Here is a 23,817-nt window from a genome sequence, read left to right on the forward strand (position 1 = left end):
CAGAAAAGGACAAACCCGAGATCAGCAAAAAGCAAGCACCCTCAAGGCTGTTTAACGGTGATGGGAAAGTTTTTATTGTAAATATGAAGGGGAGAACTGTCAGAGGCCTCTGGAAGGGTCCAGAGCAGGGAAAGAAAGCAGTAGACCAAACATGGCCAGCAAAGGCAGGGTAAGAAAAACTGAGAGGAGCCAGCATGACTCTGAAATGTGTACCAGGGTCTTTTAATTCTGACGGAGTCTGGAGTCAGCATGCACTTTGGAATGCTAATAACCACCGAAGCCATTTGTCCCTTCTGCCAGTGATAAAGGAACTGGCTCCTCAGGTAGAGGGGGCTTCACAAGCTCCTGGGGAATATGGCTTTCGTCTAACTGCCAAAATGTAAAGGGAAATGGAGTTTCCTTTGACCTGACAAAGAGTCAACCCTAGCCTGATCTGTAGTCTACAAAGCGAGTTCCAGGCCAACCAGGGCTACACTGAAACCCTCAGACAGTCAGAAAACCAGGCAGTCAGCAAAGTAATCTTCCCAGTATATATTCTTAAAACTTACTTTATTATTTTGTATGGGTGGGTGTTTTACCTGCATGTATATCTATGCACCCAATGCATGTACGTTCAGAGGCCAGAAGAGGATACCAGCTCCTCTGGGGCTGAAGTTACAGGCGGTTGTGAGCTGCCATGTGGGTGCTGGGAATTGTATCCAAGTCATCTAGAAGAGCAGCCAGCGCTCTTAACCACTGAGTTGTCTCTCCAGCCCCAACTAGACAGGTATTAAGAGGTCAAAATGACTGGGATGCAGGACCTAAAAGTGTATCTCCTAACACATGACTGTCTCCGTGGCAAATCCTAGACTTTTATTATGAAGCGATTACTAAAGAATCAAGAAGTGTTCACAAGATATTGTCAACACACATATGTTCTGATTGGGTGTGCAACCAATTAGAAATCTAAAAATCTCATTTACAGGAAAACCTGGGAACAAAAAATATTTAGGAATAATTTTTTTTTAAAAAAAAAGATATGCAGAATGTCTGTCTTGAAAAAACTTGCGGAGACTGCCCAAGGGGAGGGCTGTCTCATGTACCTGGGTGGGAAACCTCAGTATGGTGGAGACATCATTGTCCCCCAAATCTACCAATCCATATGTTGGAAGTATTCATAATCGATGACACAGATCCTTTCTTACATTTTTTCTTTTTGAAACTGATAATGAAGAAAATATTTCAGTTATCCCAATCAACCCAAAAGGAAAACAAATGGATGAGATTCACTCTGCCTGGTATCAAGAGCCCTTACCATGTAGCTAGCTTGGTACCGATGTTGATGCTAGGAACCAGGGGTGCACATGGGGAAGGAAAGCTTAGGAAAGAAGCAGATGCTTCAGAAGTGTGCTGTGTTGGGGAGGGGGGGAGAGAAATAGAGAGGGAGAGAGAGAGAGAGAGAGAGAGAGAGAGAGAGACTCATGACTGTGGGGGAGGGGCAGGATCTGGCAGTCTTAGGGTAGGAGAGCAATGTGGGAGCACAGATGAGGCAGTATGATGGGGCTTTGGGGGAGGAGAAAAAAACTTTCTTTCAAAGCCCGAGAGGGACTACATTAGAAGAGACAGGTGTCAATCATAGAACGGTGGAGGGCCTGAAGGGAGCAATGTAATCTTAAATTCCCCAGAAACAAGAAAAACTCTTTACTTTTGCAGGTTTTCAAGGGAGTGGCAGGAAATTCCCTACACCGCGATGTAACCTGACCTAGTCACCATGCCGAGGGGCAGGGCCGGCCAGGGGCAGGCACAAGGCAGGACTGTAAACTTATCTTACAGTTACAAGGGAAGAGGGGCCAGGCTTGTTTCTCCCACTAATACCAGATCCACCTGCCTCTGCCTCCTGAATGTTGGGATTAAAGGTGTGGGCTACCACCGCCTGGCTCCCACTAACACCAGAGTGCTCTAACCATTGCCAGCAGGGGCTTGCCAGGTCTTTCTCACAAGGGCTAGGGGTGACGCCACACCTGAGTGTCTTAAAGCAACAAGTCCATGAGCTAACTAATGGTCAGAACAGACAGACGGACAGAGCAAGCACAGATTCTAGGAGGAGATTTGTGCCTCATGGAAGTCTGTCTCCACAAAAGCGCCAGTGAATCCAGAGCAAGGGCTGCCTCTCAGCCAGTCTGGCCGTGACAGCCCAGGTGTGCTGAGGGAGACGGTTGGGCAGTGAGCCCTGTGTAAATCGATTTGAAATGGATCACAGCTTTACAGCAAAAGCTGAGACGAGCCTTTCTGAAAATGCCTCTTGAGAGAAGATGAAGGACATAGCAAAGATAAAAGAAAATATGTTACTCCCGGTGCCATCAAATTCACCACCTCTGCTCCTCTGATGACCTCATTAGGAATATGAAAAGGGTGGTGGCGGTGTGGGGTGGGGGGGTTGGAAAATAGAAGCCAGGATCTGAGAAAGATAGTCACGCGTGACTAACAAGAACCACCCAGGTCACTGTTTCCTACGGCAAGCCACAACAAAGCAACAACACAGGACGGTTTAAAAAGTGGCCAAAATGTTTAGAACACATTTCCCCAAGCAAGCTATTCAAATGGCCAGTCGATATATTAAACGCCTATATATACTGCCAAATAGCCTGAGAAATACAAATGGAGGCTGTACTGAGATGCGAGGGGTCTCATACCCACCAAACTGTGAAAGCTGCAGGCTGATCGTAGGTGTCCTTGTGGTAATCAGCAACTGAGCGGCAGCTCGTGAGTGCAGCGGTCACTTCCTCATGCGCGCACCTCCCTTCTTTGCCTCAGTTTCCCCTCCCTCCAAGGGCTTTCTGAGATCACTTCAAATAATGCCATGGAGCCTAGTTCCATCTCCAGACACATGGGAAGATAACCCATTTATGCGGTACACTTGCTCCCAGGCCGTACCCAGGATGCAACGCCGGCAAACAAGTCCACAGTGAGACTTTCACAGTGATCACAGCAGCTGGGCCCCAAATCAGAAGTGACCTACGAATACTAAAAACCCAGACACAGATACTTGGGTTCAGGTTGAAGACCAAAAAAGCAAAGCAACCAAGTGGCTAGAGAGATCTTACCACTACCAAGGCTCAGACAAACAAAGGGGCGATCCTGCAATGTTCTCCACCAACCTCAGACTCCACACTCCACTGAGTTCCTGTTCCTTCCACTTTATATCCCTCTCTGGGCCCAGCCACATCGCTCCTGTCTCCACCTTCCTAGTGCTGGGATTAAAGGTGAGATCCCAAGTGCTGGGATCACCTTTGTGTGAGCTGTTTCTCTTTTAGAAAGATTCAATCTTATGTAGCCCAGGGCGGCCCTGAACTCACAGAGACCCGTTTGCCTCTGTCTCCCTGCTGGGGTTGAAGGTGTGTGCCACCACTCCCTGGCCTATATGGCTGACTAGTATGACTACTTTGTCTTCTGATCTTCAGGCAAGCTTTACCGATTAAAGCACAGATAATATACCACCATAGTGACCACCATGCCCACCCACAGGGGCCTAGAGCACACGCATGCTCAGAGGCATAGAGGTGGTCAAAGGCCTGTGAATCGGTAACTGTGACACGAAGCCAGAGAGTCCGCACATCGAGGTGGCTGGCACACAGTAGGAGTCTGTACTAGTGGCGCTAGGGAGCTGGCAATGCAATCTGGTGACACAGGTAGAGACGGTGTACTCTTAGGTGTGGGGGAGTTGCCTGGAGGCAGCACCCAGGGAGTTTCCAAGGTTGATGGAGACATCCATCTTGACTGGGTGGTAGCTATCTGTCTAGTCTTCATCTAATTCCTCGAACAGCACCCTCTGAAACTGCGCATTCTGGTTAGATCTGGCTGAGCACTGTGTTCTGCTGGCCCTCAGGATGTCTTGGTACAGAGGGCAGTTGGACCATGTATGGCCCTGAAGCACTGAGCAGTGTTCAGATGCCAGTGCCATTCTCAACCAAAGGAAATCCTGTGGCCAGGGCACACATTCTGGAGGCCTCTGCCCCGTTGCTTGCCACCCACATCTCTGGTAGTGGCATGATGCTGCCCTAGCTGGCTAGGCTGCCCCAAGAAGTGTGAGCCTGCCATTCCAAAAACAGCTATTTTGTATTTCATACACTGCACCCTATTTGTTTTTAAAAATAATGCAGGCATGGATGACTAAGATTCTGCTTATGAAGCTTAAAAGCCTTAATGCTTTGGGCTGAAACTGCACTAAATATAGAAAATATTATTAAGAGGCATTATTACTGCTCACAAACAACACATCTGCGCTCAAATTCTGAGCAGTAACTTGGCTTCCGGGCAAAATCAAGAGCCCACACAACGTGTGTCAGTTTGGCCCTGAGGGAGTGCCCCTGCTCCATTAAAATCCTGCAGTTTTGTTGAGACAAGGTTTTGCCCATTGGACAATGCCCTCGGGGTTACTTAAAATGATAGCTACCATTTATTGAGCCTTGCTAAGTGGCAAGCCCTCACTAAGCATTTTGCATAAATTACACCATTTACCCTCTGAAGAACCCTGCTGAGGTGTCTATTTTAATTCCTATTCCGCACAGGAAATGGAAACTCATCTGCGGGGAGCATGAGGTAGCTTTCCTAAAGCCACTTCACCCAGCTGGCAGATGATACAGCTTCAGACGGGCCATTTATTCTTGGATTCCTATTTGCGAGTCCAAAGCTCTAAGTCTGGGCCCCACAAAAGTGATCCCTTAGGAAGGTTATACAGGAAGTCCTCCAAGGTGTGTGTGGGGGGGGGGGAGGGGGGCGGGCACTGAGGCATATTCATGAGGAAGTGACTGTGGTGGACAGGGGTCCCTTTGGGCAACTGCGCTGGTGACGTCAGACGACTGTCCTCTGTGAGACAGACAGCGGTCTGGGGTGGTGGCTTTCCCATCACTCCTGGGCTTCCCTGAACAGAGGAAGTCCTCAGGCAGGCAGGGGGACAGGGGCTGGAGAAGGGCGCCACTGGCAGGTTTGAGAACAGCCCAGTGAGATACCAGCCCGTTGCACCAACAGTATCTCCTCTGCTTTGCTCTGAACCTTTAGTACTGCTCTCTGGCCCTTCCCCTCTGGTGATCAGCCGTCTAAAAGGACGGACTGGTTTACTCACTGTATCTCAAAACACTTCAGTGCAGCAACCACGCAAAAATACACATGACAATCCATAGCAGTATCGCTCACAATAGATACACCCCTCAGGTTGGGGTCAAAATGTGGCCCATCCACACGAGGCAGTGTCACTCATGCCTAAAAGGAATGGGAGCAGCTTCACGCCACACAGCCTGTGTGGACCCCACGCTAACCGCAGGACATGCTTCCCTAATGTCACAGTGGCATAGGAATAGGCAAATCTATAGATGCGAGGCAGACAAGATGCTGCCAGGGCCTTGGGAAGGGAGGGGAGCGGAAATGGAGATTCCAGGCCCACAGGTGTGGGGCTTCCATCTGGGGTGATGGAAACATTTGGGGATAAACAGTGGCAATGCACAGTGAAATACATGCAGACAAAACCGCTCCGCCACACGCTGAACTCTGGATGAAATAGGATGCAAATTACACCTCCAGCAAACAGGAAAGCCAAGCCGAATGCAAATTCCCGAGGGAGCTCGCTCATCCTCTGTCTCCTAAGACACACTTGCACACTGAACTGGCAGGGTTGCTTCCTTTGGCCCACCATGGACCCAGCAGAATGCTTGGTTTGGCAGTGCCTGGAGTTCCACAGACACTCCTGAAACCTTCTCAGCGGGACCTCCTGGGGCGCTGAGGTCTCTGTGAGTTCAGACACTGGCAGCACGTGGGAGCAGGTGCAGGGGGAAGTCTCATGGACTTGCACATGTGGCAAGGCACACAAGGCCCCTCTGACCTGGTCTCCCCGGGTCTCCAGCAAAGGTCCACTTCGACTCTCCACAACGAAGGGGGCAGGTGTGTGCCGTGGACAGGCTGCCTGCCCCCAGTGGGAATTCTGAGCATGGTCTACTGCTGGCCCCCTGTCACCTGTGCTCTGCCCTCTATCCTTTGCAAACAGTAGTGGCAACAAAGTTGCAGCAAATAAAGTCCTGGACCTCCCCTGTACTCCATCTTGGAGGCAGAACATTCCAGCTGTACAGTGGAGCTGGTGGCACTCCATAGGACTCCAGGTTGGAAGGGTGTGGTTACACAGGCCTGTCCTGGGCTCCAGGGGAATGCTGGGACATGAAGGAGGGCATGCAGAACCCACAAGCACTCTACAGGGCCATTTCTGGTTCAGAATTGAAGGTGCCATTCCCAGGTTCAGTGTGACTCCATGGCTAAAGGTTGCTGTATCCTGAGAAAGTCATAGGCACATAGCTCTTCCAGGGGACACATGGCCACTGCAGAGAAAGCCAGACACATTTTGCTTTGTATCTGGGAGGTGGAAGTGGCAGCCACACTTGGGGGGAACTGCTTTTCATGAGACCACATAGTGGTTCTTCTCTTTGGGTCTATGGATACCTAGCACCCAATGTCTGTTAGCCTGACCAGGAACATCAATGAGGACAGGAAGTTGACCAACAAGGGAGGTGCTGCATCTCTGCGGGGAAGGGACAGACCTGCTTTAGAGCCAGTACCTTCTTCCTGCAGAGTTCACACTGCACTCCCACTGCTCTGAGGGGCAGAGCAGACCCAAACACAGCCCAGATTTCCTCGGGTTACTTCTGCCAAAGAGCAGAGACCTGTCCTTTTGTATTAAGCAGAAGTTTATGCAGGGCCCTGCAGCTGCACCCTGGCTGCTGGCCACCCCCACCCTGCTGGCATTCTCGGGGAAGCCACACTTTCAGGTTGCTCCCTCACTTAATGAGCGCTCACACTCGCGGCATACAGCAGGCTCACACTCGCGGCGTACAGCAGGTTCACACTTGCGGCGTTCAGCAGGCTCACACTTGCGGCGTACAGCAGGCTCACACTCGCGGTGTTCAGCAGGCTGACACTCGCAGTGTACAGCAGGCTCACACTTGCAGTGCACAGCAGGCTCACACTCACGGTATACACCAGGCTCACACTCGCGGCGTACAGCAGGCTCACACTTGCAGTGTACACCAGGCTCACACTCGCGGTATACACCATGCTCGCACTCGTGGCGTACGGCAGGCTCACACTCGCGGCGTACAGCAGGCTCACACTCATGGTATACACCAGGCTCACACTTGCGGCGTACAGCAGGCTCACACTCGTGGCGTACAGCAGGCTCACACTTGCAGTGTACAGCAGGCTCACACTCGTGGCGTACAGCAGGCTCACACTCATGGTATACACCAGGTTCACACTTGCGGTATACAGCAGGCTCACACTCGCGGTATACAGGCATTTTCTGGTTCTGTCTGGTTCTGGCCCTGGAGAGGAGGCATCCTTCAGCTGTGCGTTCAGGCTGCCGTCATGAAGCTGGGATGTACACACATAGGCCTTGGTCCTCTGCAGCACTGTCTATTTCTCCAAGTCATTTGTCATGCTTGTGACCCCAGACGTGGAAAGAACTTTATAGCATTGGCCCAGCTGCTCACACGCACCCTCTACACCGGCCTTCCACAAACCCTCCAGGGAGCTCCACTCTTAAGTCCTCGGGACTCAGTTCTAGCTTGTGTTAATGAGTCAGAACCAACTCCCACCAGTCCTGGTCTGGCTCCAAAGTCACACAGAACTCCATTTTTTTTTTTTTTGAGTCAGTATCAGGACTGGCTTTTTCACACAAACTATTCATAGTTTTACAAACTAAAAGATCCTAGAAATTGAAATTTAAAAATGTTTGTGATGGTAGGAATCGAACCCATTCAATTTATGTGTGCTATGCACTACACTATAACCTCTCACACATGCAAATCCATTTCCGTAGCACTGAGAGGAAACTGATGAAGTTACCAAGCGACATCCAAAAGCTTTTCACCAGCAACTATAACCCCAAGAGGAAGACACCCCAACAAGTGCAGAAATTCAGGCATGAAAGAGACCACGAAACATTAATAATGTAATTCTCCCCCAAATTATTCAGTGTATTCAATGGAATTTCACTAAAATTCTGAGCAGTCTTTTTTTTTTTTTTTTTTTTTTGGTCAGGACAGACTTACTCCAAAAATTATCTAAAAATAAACTCAGTGTCAGTTTTGGAAAACATGAAGAAAGAAGAAAAAAGAGAGAGAGAGGCTTTGCCACCTGTTTCCAAGACTTGCCATCGGTCCACAGTCATTGGTGTATGTTCATGGTCAGGATAGATGTGTGCCAGGATAATGGACCAGGAGGCTGGGTCCAGGTAAAGACTCATACAGGTGTGGCCAGCTGATTTTGCACAAAGGGGCAGCATGGGGCCATTTTTTCATCTCATGGAGCTGGAGCAAATGAATCTCCATACGGAAAAAATTGCCTCAATTTTCTCCTCTACTTGGCATACGACTAAGCGACCCCAGCCTAAGGAGAAAACCAGGAGGAGGAACAGTGTGGTGTGGTGGAGGAGCCATGAGGCCACAATCCCTTCCTAACCCACAGCTATAGCTGATCGTGAGAAAGATACCAGACAGTCAGGCAAGCTGGCTCCTACCTGCAATCCTAGCACTTGAGAAGCTGAGACTGGAGGATTGCCATGAGTTCTAGGCCAGTCTGGTGCTCCATAGTGAGTTCCAGGCTAGTCTGGGCTATAAAGACTCTGCCTCAAACAAACAAAAATAAATAAAAAGGCAAGACACATATGACACATCACACACACACACACACACACACACACACACACACACACACTCTGAGAGGAGAGAGAGACAGACAGACTGACTAATCAGGTAGGGGACACTTAACAGATGATTCACAATCCTGAAATTTACAACCATGAAAGTCTGAGAACCAGGCCTCGGTGCAGTGTGGGACAATGGTTAGATCCTGGCACAGATAAAGGACTAGGGGAAGCCATGCTGAAATCCATACAGAGAACTGGATTTAGTTAGTAATATAAAAATAAAATAGCTTTCTGCTCAGAGGAAGCCGGGAAAGCTTCTTACAATAAAAATATTTATGCTACAAGAAGTTAGACTCATATCTACTGTCAAGAGAACTGTATGACAGTTTATATAAGAAATGCCTCAAACAGAGAACAGGCTGAAGCCACTGGTGCCCCATGACGTCACACCACAAACAAGAAGGAGATCTGGACACACGGCCGCACACATTGCTGGCTCTCTGAGGGCACTTCAAAGTTCACCCTGTCACACCATCTCCCCAAGACCCAAACTGAATTTCACAAAGGCAAGCTGACTTCAGCTCTATCTCATGCATACACAAAGATCAACTCCAAGTCTGCCACGTGGGCTTGGATGCAGCTTGGTGTCAGGATGCTTGCCTAGCATGCACAAGGCCCTGGGTTTCATACTGTACTGCAAACAACAACAACAACAACAACAACAACAAAACAAGCAAGCAAACAAATCCATATGGAGCTCAAGATACAAACTAAAACTATAAAACCCCTAGAAAAAAGTATATCAGCAAACTTCCCAGCCAGGAGGTAAAGCCAGGTGCAGTGAGGTGAGTTCTATAGCTAAATGGATCCTGGTTCAATTCCCAGAACCCACATGGAGGCTCTCACCGTCTGTAACTCCAGTTTCAGGGGGTCTGATGCCCTCTTCTGGCATCTGAGGGCACTGCATGCATACGGTACACATACATACATGCAGGCAAGACAGCCACACACATACACGTTATATAAAAATAAAAATCTAAAAAAGAGAATTAAACTGGACTTTTTCAAAACTGAGCCGCACCGGCAAACATGCATCCATCACTCCCGCTATCCCAGTCATGGATGTTACATGAGCAGCTACTTCAAGCTCCTGATGCCTTGATGTCCCCACCAGACTGTGTGACCTTGAACTGTAAGCTGAAATAAACCCTTTCTCCTGCAAAAGCTTTCATGAGAGTGGTTTATCACATCAGTGGGAACAGACGCTAAGTGTGAACCTTCGGTGCATCCGTCAAGGGCTTCCCAGAGCAATCAGTGCAGGAGCGGCAACTAGGAGTTACCGATGACCAGCGGGGCTGCACAGTAAATATAAAACAGACACTCAAGGACACTCACGATCAGGAATTGTTAGGGGATCCACAAATTAAAACCATGGCCAATTCTTCTTCCACAGCCGTCAGAGTGACTGTAACAGCTCACAGTGCCGAGAGGACAGCCAGCCGGAGTAGGGCACCAGGGAGCCCAAGATGGCACAGCCGCATCAGAGAAGGGGAGTAACAGGCTTTGAAGGAGCCAAACGTACCCTTTACCTCATGACCCCACAGCTTCACTCGAGCCCCACCCCCTAGTCTTTCACGGAAGTTTGACTCATGAAAGAATGACCCAAAAGAAGCCCATTCAGAAATGAATGAGAAGTACAGGGTGCGGATGACCGTTAATGGCTAACAGGCGCCATGGCCGGTTCTCACGACACCAGTGGTTCTCAGAAGCATCGTGTCGAGTCACTTCCTGGGTCATTTTTTTTTCCTGTGTGAAACTCTGGAAAGGGGCTGGGGAGACGGTTTGCTGTGAAGCCTGAGGACCTGCGTCTCATTCCCAGACCCCACATAAAGAGCTGCACACAGTGGCACATGCATGTACTCCAGAGCTGGAGAGGTAGACACAGGAAGATCCCATGGGGTTCACTGGCCGGCCAGCCTAGCCTAGTCAGTACGCAAGACCCAGGAGAATAAGAGATCCTGTCTCAAAGAGCAAGATGGAAGCTCCCAAGGAAGGACACGACAGGAGAGTGATGTCTGGTTTCTATGTGTATGCACACAGTCATGAATAAGAAACACTTACATCCACCCCCCCCCAAATGCTTCACACAAACTCTGGGAAACACATCTACTGGATCATCTCCAAAACTAAGCCAGCTGTCAAGTGACGTGAGAGAATGTTCACAGAAACATCGGTTTCATCGACGGTGACAGCAGCGTACAGCTTCTCCAAATCACATCCAGGTGCACACTTAAACAGGGGCATTTTATTGTGCACAAATCACATACAAACAGAAGTGGTTTTTAAAAATCCAAAAGGAAACAGGTTTCCTACAAAATCCCACGCCTGGCTGAAGCACCTTGGGAATCCTGGTGGGCTGGGGGTCTGGGTGGGCAGCTCATAGAAACAGAGATGAGTGTAGGCATGGGAACTGAGGTAGAACAAGGTGGGATGACACCTAGTATCTAGCATGTTCTCTGGGTCAGGGTGGGAACTCGGGCGGGAGGCACTTGGACAAGAACATGAGATTTCAGATTCTGCAGTGGTAGCAAGCTGCAGAACTGAACACTTAACATGCATTCATTCCATCACAGGGAAAGGCTGGAACCCTTTCTCTCCTCCCCCCCTCTCCATATTATATATAATTTAAAATGCGATAACAGGGCCTTACCAGATAGTTGCTTGACAGCCACAGGTCTCACCTTGTAGGGAGTTCTGCAAGAGAAGAGAAGGCACCATGAGTGGCTGCCAGAGGCGCCGGTGGCTGCCAGTGATAAGCGATCCCTAGGGAGTGTTACAATCCAGCTTGGTGATTTGTTTTCTTTTCCTGCTGCGGCACTGGAGCTAGAACTCCAGGCCCTGCATGTTCCAAGCTCACGCTCTGCATCCTAAGACCCCTTCCCCAAATCTGACTGTTCTGAGTTCTCTCATTCAGGCGCATCTAGTTTTAAAAATCATATCGTTTAACAAGTTCCTTTATAATGTCCTTTATATTTGACTAATGAAGCAAACTTCTGTCATCAATTAACTAAGACCCAAAGATACAGTATCGGGTGGGAAGAAAAGACTCTGACATTCTATGCCTAATTCTATCCCACGCCAGTGCAAACTGGCTCCTTCTCATTTCTGTTGAAGCTCGGTGGACCGTACTGGAGCCACCAACCCTGTCAGAAACACATGCCATTGTTCACCGGCCTGTGTGAAGTCCTGCAGAGGACACTGGCTATTGGGACAGCAGGGAAAGGCTCTCCACGCATGTAAGGACCTCTAGCTAGGGCAGGGGCAGGCTTCTGAGACCAGATGAAACCAGGTGAAGTTGGGCAATGTCCAGGGCTCAGAGCTAACCTCAGGAGAGACTGGTGGGTTGGCTGCTGGTGCTGCTGCTGCTGCTGGTACTGCTGCTGTTGTTTTTAACCCAGCAGCTTGGCAGAAGTTATAACCTGATAGCAAGAGCACTAGAAGGCTCGAGAGACAGCCCTCAGAGGTGCTGCTGGCTGGCTGTGCGCTAGCGACACAGGTAAAGTTCAAACACCTGACCTTGCAGATGAAGTTCGGAAGTCATGTTTCAAGATGAGCCATGAGAGCCCAGAGACCCTTAGACCTGTCTTGCTCATTCACTCGTGCTGTTCTGAGAGCCCACTGTGGTAGGAGCTGGCAGTGAACAAGACCAAAACACTCCTGTCACGGGCAATGATCTCCCACGTTCAAGTGCGGGTTTCTGAAGAGACATTATTCTGTTACAGAGTTACAGTGTCTGTCTTTAGGATGGGCAACCCATTTGTTACCCAGAATGTTTTGGTCTGAATGCAATCAGAGGCCACTGGCCAGAGATGAGGAGAGCCTGGACAGAGGCTGCAAGACACTCGGACCACAGGCAGAACTTCCTGGCTACATTCCACAGCCTCTTGCTTAGCCTTGGCTCCGGGTTTCCAAATCCTCTTAGCTCAGTAAAGCCAGTGACGCGTCTTCTGGGACTGAATAAACCCCTGGCTCCATCTGAACTGAGTTATGGCTTCCTCGCTTCTCTTCCTCGACTCTGTTAATGTAATGTAAATGAAATAACCCCTTCCCTTTAGAGGTGATAAATGGCCTTGGACTTTCACTGTGTGTCTGTTCTGCCTGGCCACTGGTCTTCTAGGACGCTTGGGGAGGCAGCAGCCTGGCGCCAGCTGGGCATCTACAGGGCATGTGTGCCGAGCAGATGGATGGCTGTCCAGCCCTCCTTGCTGGGGCCTGGTTGCTTTACCCAGCAGAAAGCTGCACGTCTCACAACTTGGCTAAAATCGGAAACCAAAGATGTGTTTGTGTTATGTCAGGAATGTGCGGTGTCAGTTCTGGGCTTCTCCGCTCTCCATATGCTACGCCATATGCCCCCTCTCCTCACACCACTTAAGCATCTGTTCCCCTTCCCCAGCAATGAGGAAGGGCAGGGTCCAAGAGGCATCCGTGAGAGCGGGACACCACCAAACCTAGAACATCCCTTGGTCAGAGAGAGGCGCCAGATGGGAAAAGGCCCTCTGAGGGCAAACCTGTAGCTCCAATTTGGCCAGGCTCCAAGATGCCCGTTCTCACTTATTGGTCTTGGGAACAGGCTACTCATTCATCATGGCTTGCCAGCTCCAGAGGAGAGCGGAAGTCGATTGGCTTTCCATCTTGCTGCTGTGATTTGGGGTTTGAAACAGGTGAAGAAAAACACAGCAGGCAAGCACTAAGCCGTGAGAGATGGAGACAGCCGCCCATTTGACCAGGACCAGGATGAAGGTGGCTGCTTAGAAACCTCCTAGTCTTGGGGAGTCATGGAAAACCCATCCAGTGAACAGGAAACAGGGAGGCTCCAAGCGTGTGGATGAGACCAGCAGAGTCCCTTCCACCAGCGGGAGGCAGGGACAGCAGGAGGTGACCATGTCCAAGCTGAACAGCTCTGAGGTTTTCAGAGGTGGGGAAGGTAAAAACATAGATACAAGTGATCAGGCATGCAGCCCCAGGAAGGGCAGGTAAGGGGTAGGCCCGTGCTTGTGGAGGAGTGTGGAGGGGTGGGTCACAGAGACCAGGGAGTCTGTTCTGTACCCTCGGAGAATGGTACCAGCTGGGATCAGAGGACAGAACTTTCTGGTCACAGGCCTATGCCTAGGTTCAGAGTAGTTTCAGAGGTTCCCCTCTGTGGGTGGTTCTCACCCCAGGCCGCACTCCAGAACCCTCTGTAGAGCTTTACAAAGATCAATAAATCATAAAGGAGCCCGTGAGTCAAGCAGATCCCTTTAAAAGATGTTGCTAGTTCCAATGCCCAGCAAGAGCAGAAAGCCACTGTCCAGTTGACCTGGTTCATACTGAGCCACCAGTGTGGGCGAGTGGATGCATGTCTTCATGTCAGCACGGCAAAGCACCAACAGGCATGAGGTCAGGCACCCCCCCCAGAGACCAGGGTGGGGCATCGCCAGACCACACATGTCATGATGCACATGGTGTCTTCAGCAACCACTCGCGACTCTGGCAATCCCTTCCCAGCACACAGGCTCAGGTCAAGATACTGAGTCCATTCTGGGGGAGAAGAGGGAAGAAGGGATGTGGGAGGGGACGTGCAGGAGAACATGGAGGCCCAGGAGACAGCACGGTCACACCTTAATAGGTGCTGTCCACCACGCCTGTGTCTCCTACTTCCCCATCTCCAATGCACCCACACAGGCAACGCACCGATACCCAACTCACCGCATGTAGTCACCCCCAGATCTAGGCCATTTAGTCTAAGCCCACAAATATGTTGTCCATGTCCCTGCCTCTCCCAGCCTTCTCGATACTTCACTGCATCTCCACACCACTGTGACCAGACACAGCACCGGACACCTGTCCAACCTCACGCATCTCCATTGCCCTCTGCATCTGAGAGGTGGTTTCCAGCATTCTACAAAGCAGTGTTCCTTCTGGACACTTGGGCATGTGTGTGTGTGTGCACGTGTATGCATGCATGTGTGTGCGCGTGGGTGGGTGTGAGTGTGCGTGTGGGTGTGTGCATATGTGCATGCGTGTGATGTGGAAGTCAGAGGACCTTCCATCTTCACGCGGGTCCTGGGCTTGAGCTCACGCCATTATACTTTCGTACAAACGCTTTGCCAGCTGGATCATCCCGCCAGCCCCAGAGGTTGCATTTTGAGTTCTGTTTAGCTGAACTGCGCATACGACAAGGAGACGCCTAGGGACTTTCCAGACCACGTGGGAAAGTGGCATCACTGACTCAAAGGATCTGTTTGTCCCATGCCCTCCCTGAGGGTACAGATGACTGGCTCCAGCTATCTACTCGACCTTCTGTGCCTCAGTTTCCTTCCTCATATGCACAGAACGTTCCAGCAAGGGCTTAAATGGGGTGACAAGGTCCCCAGGGAGCCCTAGCCATCCCAGAAGGATCCCTCAGGATTCTTCAGGCTGGGGCTATGCTCCTAGTCTACGTAGTCCAGTTCCTTGTGTCTGCACACGACCGGCCTCCTCCTAGGGCCCCTACTGAGAATGGAGCATGGCTTCCCAAGAAGGCAGGAGTGAACTGAGCCTCCTCCCCCTGCTTCCCATCTGCCTCTTCCCTTCTCTGCTGAAACTTCACACTCTTCAGCAGTAGTAAACAAAACCAAATTGCAAACTCCCGGGCACATGGCATAGAAGCATAAGGCACCTCAGGAAGAGAGGCTTGCTTACCGCTCTGAGTTCGCAGGCATGGTGGGATCAATGGAGACCATGGCGTCATCCGTGGTCAGAAGGGAGATGGTGGTGTTCCTGCAAAAGACTCAAGTCAGTACTGCCCCGGTACACATGTGTACCCGGGCCTCACGTGACAGAGCCCAGGGGAACCAGGCTCGCCTTGAGAACTGGGGACGAGGTGTCCTTGACTAAGGGCAGGCATGGGCAGTGGGTTGTACCCCACCCTCCCTTAGCAAATCATGTTAAAAGGGTAAGTGTATTCTGAGAGCCTGCCAATTTTTAAATAATTTAAAGTGGGAATTGGAGCAAGGCTAATTTATTGAGTTGGGAGATGGAGGAAGCTACGGTGCCCAAAAACTAACATAAATCAAAGACAAGAATCATCGCTTGCTTATCTGGCTGCAATACGCAGGTCCCAATTCTCTCCCACAAAGCGGACTTAAATGGTCAAAACCAGTTTCCTCCGCAGTTTCTCATCCCTGGGGTTTCTGAAGAGCTGTTACCTCTGCCAAGTGAACTAAGCCCTCTGATCCTCAACTGTGATGACTACTACTGTATTTTAATTTGTGTGTATAAGGATGAGTGCACGCTTGCGTGGGTGCCTGAGGCCAGAGGTCAACCTCCACAGCATTCCTCGGGCAGCACTCGCCTTGAATTTTGAGACAAGGTCTCTTAGTGGGACTGGGGCCTGAAATTCAGCTAGCCTACCAGGCTAGTGAACCCCCTCCCCACACCTGCCTGTCCCTGCCTCCTAAGGACTGGGATTACAAGTGTGTGCCACCACACCTGGCTTTTTATGTGAGCGTTAACTCAGATCCTCACACTTGCACAGCAAGGACTTTATCCATGGAGCCAGCTCCCCAGGGGCCTGTGAATTCTTCAGATCAGTACCATGGCATGAGACCCCAGTCTCACAGGGTAGGAAAGCTGCCCGCGTGGTGGCTGCTTTTACCGCACTAGATCATCTGCTGTTGCCTCCAGGACACGGCTTCATCACCACAGTCCCTTTCTTGCTGGTCTGTGAAAAGCTTTGGTCATCCTCCGTCCCTTTCACCTCCACTGACTCTGACCCCAACTTTAAGGTTCTCACCATCCAGTGTCATACCCGTACCCCTCTCCTTTCTCTTGCTTCTTTCTTTAGTTGTGTCTGCAACAGAGAGTCTCACTGTATAGTCCAGGCTGATCTCTAACTCACAATCCTCCTGCCTCAACCTCCCAAATACCAGCATTACAGGCATACGTCATCATGCCTGGCTTTCGGTTGTCTTTTCTAATGGAAAATTAGGTGTTAAAATGAATCACATGTGCCTTAGCCAAAATGCTCAGGGCCAGAGTGCTTGGGATTTTTTTCTTCAGATTTTAGGCTACTTGAATTTATGGGATGTAATACTACAGGGAGCAGACCCATGTGTAAACACAACCCATGTCTTTCACGCTATGTTTTGATTGACATTGCACCAGGTCAAGCACGGCATTCTCCACTTCTGGTGTCAGGTCAGCACTAAAACTGTTTCAGAGTTTGGAGAACTTGGGGTTTGGGGACTAGCGAGGCTCAGCCTGTAATTAGAAAATCCCCATGCTAGTACAGACTGGATTAAGGAAAGAAACTGTGGGGGGATTTGGAGGGAGGGTTCTATAGAATAGACACCGGCTTTTGGCTCATCTCTGAAGCCAGCCGTGTGTCGAACGCTGATGACGGCACCCCTGAGAGCAAGGACATTTATAGCTATTTGAGGCCGGAGCAACTCTGAACACAGCCATCTTCCTTTCTCAACAGGGAGTGAACACGTGAGTGGAGGGAAAGGCCCAGCTCTGAAGAGGGGGCTCTGCTGAGTTCAACCCGGGGGCTGGACACGGCTGCCGAGGAGGTGCAGAGCCGGACTGAGCCTTCTGTGGGGTTTGGCCCACTTGCAGCTTCACCTGCCCTGGTCCACTGTGGGGATAACGCGGTCCTCATCACGGAGCACACAGGGGACACTCACCGAGGCAGGCCGGTGGCGATACAGAACAGGTCCATGATGTCGCTGGAGTTGCAGTACTTGCTGAAGACCACCTGCAAAACACGGAAGGTGGGCTGGGGAGTAGGCTCAGCGAGTCGTGTGCCTACTCTTCAAGCACGAGGACCCGGGTTCGATCCCTAGAACTCATATACGTAGCCAAACGTCATAAGCTTCCGGCACCAACACCAGGGAGGCAGAGACAGGAGCATCCCTAGGGCTCACTGGTTAGCCAGCCTCAAAAAATGAGACTCATGGCTACTGAGGAGTACCGCCTAAGGCTGACCTCTGGTTTCCCACATACATGTGTCCACATGTGCATCTAATACACACAAACACACATGTGCACACATGCATTTAAACAAAAAAAGCACAGATCACAGGCAGTGAGGTAGCAGAGCGGTGGCTGGTTTCCATGGAGATGCTGGGTTCCAGGTACCAGGTACTCCCTTGCCCTTCAGAACCGGTGTTTACTTTTTAAAACCGTGGGCTCTCTGATGTCACGTGGGCATCTCTTCATTTTATCAGCGTGTATGGATTGTGGGAAAGCTTCACTCTTTTGTTAGGTGAAAATAAATCGCTCGCCTGCGTCCCTGTGCCTGCAGTGCCCGCGGCTGCATGTGGCACAAAGGTGAGGATGAAGTCCCAGGGTATCGCAGCACAGCCGGTCTCCAGTCAGTTCACAGAGTTGTCGTGGGAAAGGCAAATTTAAGTTTATTGATTAAAATAAAATGATTGCCTTTTAGCCGTTGGGGAATGAGGATCTGGGGCCGAATGACTAGATCAAAGGGGGCTCAAAATGACAAGAGAGCAGCTGTGGACCGCGAGTGTCAGCAACATATAAACAGTACCCACTGCGCTTCTGCACACCAGCCAGCATCCGGCCCCAGCCCTGCGGGACAGCGAGGGCTGGTCTTGCATCGGCATGGTCTGTACAAGAGCCTGGACGTGAGAAGGTCTCAGCTCTTTTTCACTGATAATCATCCTATTATTATTGCCATCCCTTCTTGTTAATAAAATCTCTTATAACAATATATTAACATATTATATATAATATAATAATAATCCCATAATTAATAGTTCAAACTTTATCATAGTTTTCTTTTTCCCCTTCCTTCCTCTCTTGTCCTAGGCATCCAACCAAGGGCCTTGCACGTCAAAGGGGAATGGTTTGCACTGACCCAGCCCCTTCTGAGACAGTGTCACATTGTGTGGTGCGGAACTGAAACCCCCCATCTCCAGATCTGGACTACTGGGGTCACAGGCACCCCCAGGCCCCACTTTCATACTGCCCTTGGGTACTTCTTCCGGGCTTACTGCAGCAAATGCCCTTCAGTACTCGGCCCGAGTCCCTGTGTGTGGAGGAGGACCCGGGCTGATAATTACTTCTTGAAGCCTGGCAGTTCTTTTTCTTTTCTTTTTTTTTTTTTTTTAGCTGAGTTGCTTCTTACTCTACTTAGAAATGGCAAAATATAGTGAACAGACGACTCTCTCCCATGAACCTGGCCTTTCTGTGACTAAGGCCATCTCCTGCATGCTGCCAGGTCAGCAATGATACAGAAACAGAGCATTTGTTCATGCCTTGACGGTTCCGCTCTGTGTACCAGTACCAGGGGTGACCGAGTTGGCTGTGACCGCATTTTCCAACTGCACTGTCCCCAATGTCTTCAGCTCCCTGCTGAGGGTGCCATTCCAGCTCATCTCTGGTCGTATCCTGATTCCTGCAGTAGCCTACTCCCTGGCTCGATTCCTGCGGGATCCCATCCACACCATGCTTATCTTTGCAGGGTCCCCGTGAGCTCCTGTCACCGGCAGGAGAGATCTGACTCTTTGCTGGGCACATAAGGTTCCAGGGTTTGTCCCCTCCCAGCCTGTGCCTTGGCTAAGTGTCCCCACTGTGGTCTCTGACTCCAGCCCCATGAATGCCCTTCTCCTAGCCCTCCTGTTCTCTCTTCATCCCGCTGTTTACAGCGGCAGGCAGCGTGTTTGGTCTCTACTGTCAGCAGGATGCACTTTTACCCAAGACCAGCCTTGTTTCTCCCATGACTGCTCCTGGCACGAGCCTCTGAGCCATTGGTTTATGATGCAAATTTTCTGGTGTAGCCAACTGGGAGTCACGAGTCAGCCTGGGGTTCTAGCCATTCACCCATCAAGACATTTGGGGTCTTTCTTGTAACTCACGCTGCCTGTTCAGTTTGTTCTTTGAGGTCTCACGCTTGTGTGAGCTGGAGGTAGAAGGAGGGAGGCCGGAAGGCCCTTTCTGTAACAGATGGTGCTGGGAGACTTCTAAAAGGAGAGGCAGGCAAGAGGCTTTTCAAAGTGTGCTGCGTCAGAGACGCAGTGGTCCCTGGGCCATCTCAGGGACACCATGCAGAGGATCCCGGGCAGGAGGAATCCACTCTTTGCTTTTTTTTTTTTTTTAAAGATTTATTTGTTTATTAAGTATACAGTGGTCTGCCTGCCTGCAGGCCAGAAGAGGGAACCAGATCTCATTACAGATGGTTGTGAGCCACCATGTGGTTGCTGGGAACTGAACTCAGGACCTTTGGAAGAGCAGGCAGTGCTCTTAACCTCTGAGCCATATCTCCAGCCCTCCATCCTTTGCTTTAACTAGGCTCAGAGGGGCCCCTGAAGGGTGGGACAGGCTACAAGATGTGGGCTATGGTGCTGTGGGCCAGCTATCCCTCTCCCTCTCCCCTACACAAATGCTAAGGGTGTCATGTTGCTGGGGAGGGGGCTGCTCCAGCCCCCCAGAACCCCTAGAATGATCCTTACATTGCATCCTCTGTGCATCTAAGAGCCACTGACACCAGGCCTCTTAGGGCCCACATGGTGTCCAGTGGGGCTTTCTGCCTTCCGAGTTCTTGCTTCTGGAAGTCGGAGAAAATTCCCTGACTTCTTTTGTTCTTATGTTACACTTAGTTTGTTGTGTTAACACATGCACGCCACAGTTGCCAGTCAAGGCCCTTTGCCTGTTGAGCCATCTCTCTGGGCCTCACCCACTTCTTTGTGACTCAGTTTTCAGTTCTGTGGAATGGGCCCACAAAGGCATCGGCTGTCACCTAGCAATGGCTTGACCCTGAGTGACATTCCTTAAGGTTCTATGGTCAAACTTGTATGATTCTGAAGATGTTCCGAGGCCACAGTGAAGGACCACACCAAACTGCAGACTCAAAGAGTCAAGTCCAGACAGGCCTCCATGCCCACCTCCACCCAGAACTCCTGTTTGCTGAGGAACAGCATGGCGAGGCTGCCAAGCACACCCGGCAGAATTCACCAAAGAGGACAGAGTGAGCCCCGAGACATTTCCCTTGTGCGTCCCGAGCTCCACGAAGAAGCCTTTTCGCTTCTTCCTAAGCATTTAAACAAACTGGTAATTTTTTTAAAACTGAAATGAGGGAGAAAGTCAGGAACGAGAGGGGTGCGTTCACTCATGGAGACGGTGGGACAGAACTAATGGGAGATCACCAACTCCAGTTGGAATGGGACTGATGGATCATGCGACCAAACCCGTCTCTCTGAGTGTGGCCAACAGCGGGGGCTGACTGAGAAGCAAAGGACAATGGCTCTGGGCTCTGATTGTTCTTCATGGACGGGCTCTGTGGGAGCCTTCTCAGCTTGGTCGATCACCTTCCTGGACCTGGGGGGAGTTGGGAGGACCTTGGTCTTAGCATAGAGTGGGGAACCCTGATGGCTCCTTGGCCTTGAGAGGGAGGGAGGGGAGGTATGGGTGGAGGGGAGGGGAGGGAAGGGGGAGAAGGAGGGGAGAGAAAGGGGAGAAGGAGGGGAGGGAGGGGGGAGGAGGAGGGAAGGAGATGGAAATTTTTAAATATAAAAAAAAATAAACCATGAGAAAAGAAAAAAAAAAAATAAAAGTACATGATCAAGGTGAAAAAAAAAAAAAAAAAAACTGAAATGAAACATTTTAAAATAATATCTGGTTTTCCTGCCATCTCCGCCTCCTCCCTAGACTCAGAAAGTTGTATTAAATAGTCTTCCTTTCCATGGCAACAGGGTTATCTCCAGAGGTTCCTCCAGAGCAGTGGGCGACACCGGAGGAGCGAGGGCTACCATCACGGGGTCAAAGCTTTGAAATCCTCTGGGGGCTGGGGGGTAACCTGCTTCGTGGGGTCACAGATGGCCCAGTGAAAAGAAACGCCTTAGGTTCTGGTAGGTCCCGGCGATTTTAAGACGAGAGGTTCGCCTAGATTTATAAGGACCGTTGATGATGTGTGAAAGAAAGAGAAATATTTGGATGCTTGGGCTTCCAAAGATAGGACGGCAAAGAGCTGACATTTTTCAAATCTGAAGGGTAGGGTCTTTAACAGAGACAGTGGCGTTTGAGAGGCTGAGGCAGGAGGATCATGAATTTGAGGTCGACCTGGGCTACACGGTGAGTCTGGGACCTGGGCTATGTAAGACCTGGTCTCAAAAGAAAAGAAAAAAGAAAAAAGGAAAGGTAAATGTTTTATTGATACTCATAGGAGACCTGTTCTTTCCTGGATGGAGACAGAAGAGAAGGGGACTGGGGGGTGAGGGGAAATGGGGGAGTGGAACTGAGAGGGGAGGATGGGGGAGGCTGCGGCTTGGATGTCAAACAAATAGATTAATAAATAATAATAACACTAGAAAAGGTAAGCCTTCCAGTCAATCAAATGGAAGGCCCTGTGGCACCTGACCCTTGCTGCTCCTGTGCAGACAGCTAAGCTGGAGCAAGGGTGCCACCTTTGTTTTGGGATCAAGAACCACCTCCTGATAGCGTTTCTGACAAAGGGCCTAGGGAGGCTGTACAGAACCTTGAAATGAGAAGAAAGATTACATGGGGAGCCTCGGCAGAAAGCACTGTGAACCCACATTCCTCCACTCTGCAGCTCTGCCAGCTTTTCTGAGGCCTCTTTTGAGCTGGCTGCAACATTAGTTGAGCAAAAGCCTTCTGACACAGGGACATCTCATGAGCAGGAAAGTCACGACTCTTTCTTGCTAATTAGTCTCCAGTAGGACAGATGCCAGAGGGTAGGGTGCTGCTGGGATGGCTGGAGTCAGGAAACACCCAGCTTGGACCAACTGTCACTGACTGCAGAGACCGAATGGCTGCCGTGCATTCCCATGAGACCCTCAGGCAGCCTCATGGGGAAGGGCGCGGGGCTGTCTGTCTACATGGTGAACCATTCTATAGGTCCTCTGTCCATTACCCAGAAACAGCAACAGAAAAAAGAAGCTGAAATTTAAACAAGATGCCAAGGCAGGCAGACTCACGGGAGTTTTCAGCCTGCCATCCAGCTTTTGGAGGCAGATCAGGGCTGGGGCTCATAAGCAAGCAAGATTCTCCATTTCACGGGAAATCGCCCCCAAATCTTTGATGTGGCCTGACTAGCAGAGCACTGGGATATTAAAACACTGGCAAGAGACACAAACAAAGAAAGTAGAACGCTTCTCTTCACCGAGTATTGGTTCTTCTCTTTCTCAGCTGGGACCCGGGAATGTCACTGCGCAGCTTCGTCCTGGAGCCCGTCCCCATCCCGTCTCCATGCCGCCCACAGAAAAGAATACAGACACTTGCCAAGAGTTGGCGGAAGCCAAGCACAATTCAAAGAAACAGAGGCACTCAGACGTGTGTGAGCTCCCATGGGCCCAGCCAAGGCTGAGGTTTCATCTCAGGCCACCCGACCATGAGGGTAAACACCCTGGCAACTACTGACCCTGGTTACTTAGTCTGTATTTGAATCAGCATCCTGCTTCGGACCTTGTTAGAAATGGCGCTGGATCTAGGGACTGAACCGTCCATCCTTCACCCTTTCTCTGTACAAGATCCTCTTGTACTCTGTAAGCAAGACTGTAGCCACAGGAGCCTCAGTTTACCATTCTGTAAGTGGGCCAATAAGGCCAGAGCACCACCGGCCTCTCCAGGGGGCAGTGAGCAACAAGCAGAGGAAAGTACTGGAAAGGAACCACCGAAGTGTGGCTGGCTGAATATCAAGTTGAAAGCCATGCCGTGTTGGTCACCATAAGATCGTGGTCCCTATCAGGATGCTGACTCACATCTTCAAGGGTCCCTGACTTGCCCAAATGCAACCAGAGTATCTTCCGGTCACAACCCACACAGCACCAGCTGTATTTTAGCAAGACTGGAGTGCACACCCTGAAGGATTTCCAGGGGTACAGGAAAAATAAAAATGGATGTGGCTCTTTATGTGCCCACGGCTCTCTGGGGGTGGCGGGGGGGCTGCCCTTGACCTGGTAAACTGTCATTTGAGGATGGAGAAAGAGCTGTGTGTGCTGGAGCACCCATGGTTTTGAAGCGCTGTTCTGGTCCAGCTCAGTGATTCTTGGGCTGCATGGCTTCTGTCAGGGGTGTAGGGAGGCAAGGTAGGAGATGGGGAGCAGAGCTCTGGCTAATTGGCAATCAATGGCCTCTGCCACCTTAGCCCTTTT

General features: G+C 50.5%; 1 protein-coding gene across 3 annotated transcripts in view; it reads right to left on the reverse strand.

Moving 5' to 3' along the window:
• Nucleotides 1-23,817, reverse strand: part of Pde9a (phosphodiesterase 9A) — an 89,095-nt gene that overhangs the window by 42,096 nt on the left and 23,182 nt on the right. For all 3 annotated transcript variants that reach the window (XM_038342593.1, XM_038342594.2, XM_038342595.2), the window contains exons 2-4: nucleotides 17,371-17,441; nucleotides 15,386-15,463; nucleotides 11,376-11,419 (exon numbers count right to left, since the gene is read on the reverse strand). In XM_038342593.1, coding sequence (XP_038198521.1) covers nucleotides 11,376-11,419; nucleotides 15,386-15,463; nucleotides 17,371-17,441 — 193 coding nt within the window. The remainder of the gene's footprint in view (nucleotides 1-11,375; nucleotides 11,420-15,385; nucleotides 15,464-17,370; nucleotides 17,442-23,817) is intronic.

Source organism: Arvicola amphibius, chromosome 9 (assembly GCF_903992535.2).
Source record: "Arvicola amphibius chromosome 9, mArvAmp1.2, whole genome shotgun sequence".
Taxonomy (NCBI): domain Eukaryota; kingdom Metazoa; phylum Chordata; class Mammalia; order Rodentia; family Cricetidae; genus Arvicola; species Arvicola amphibius.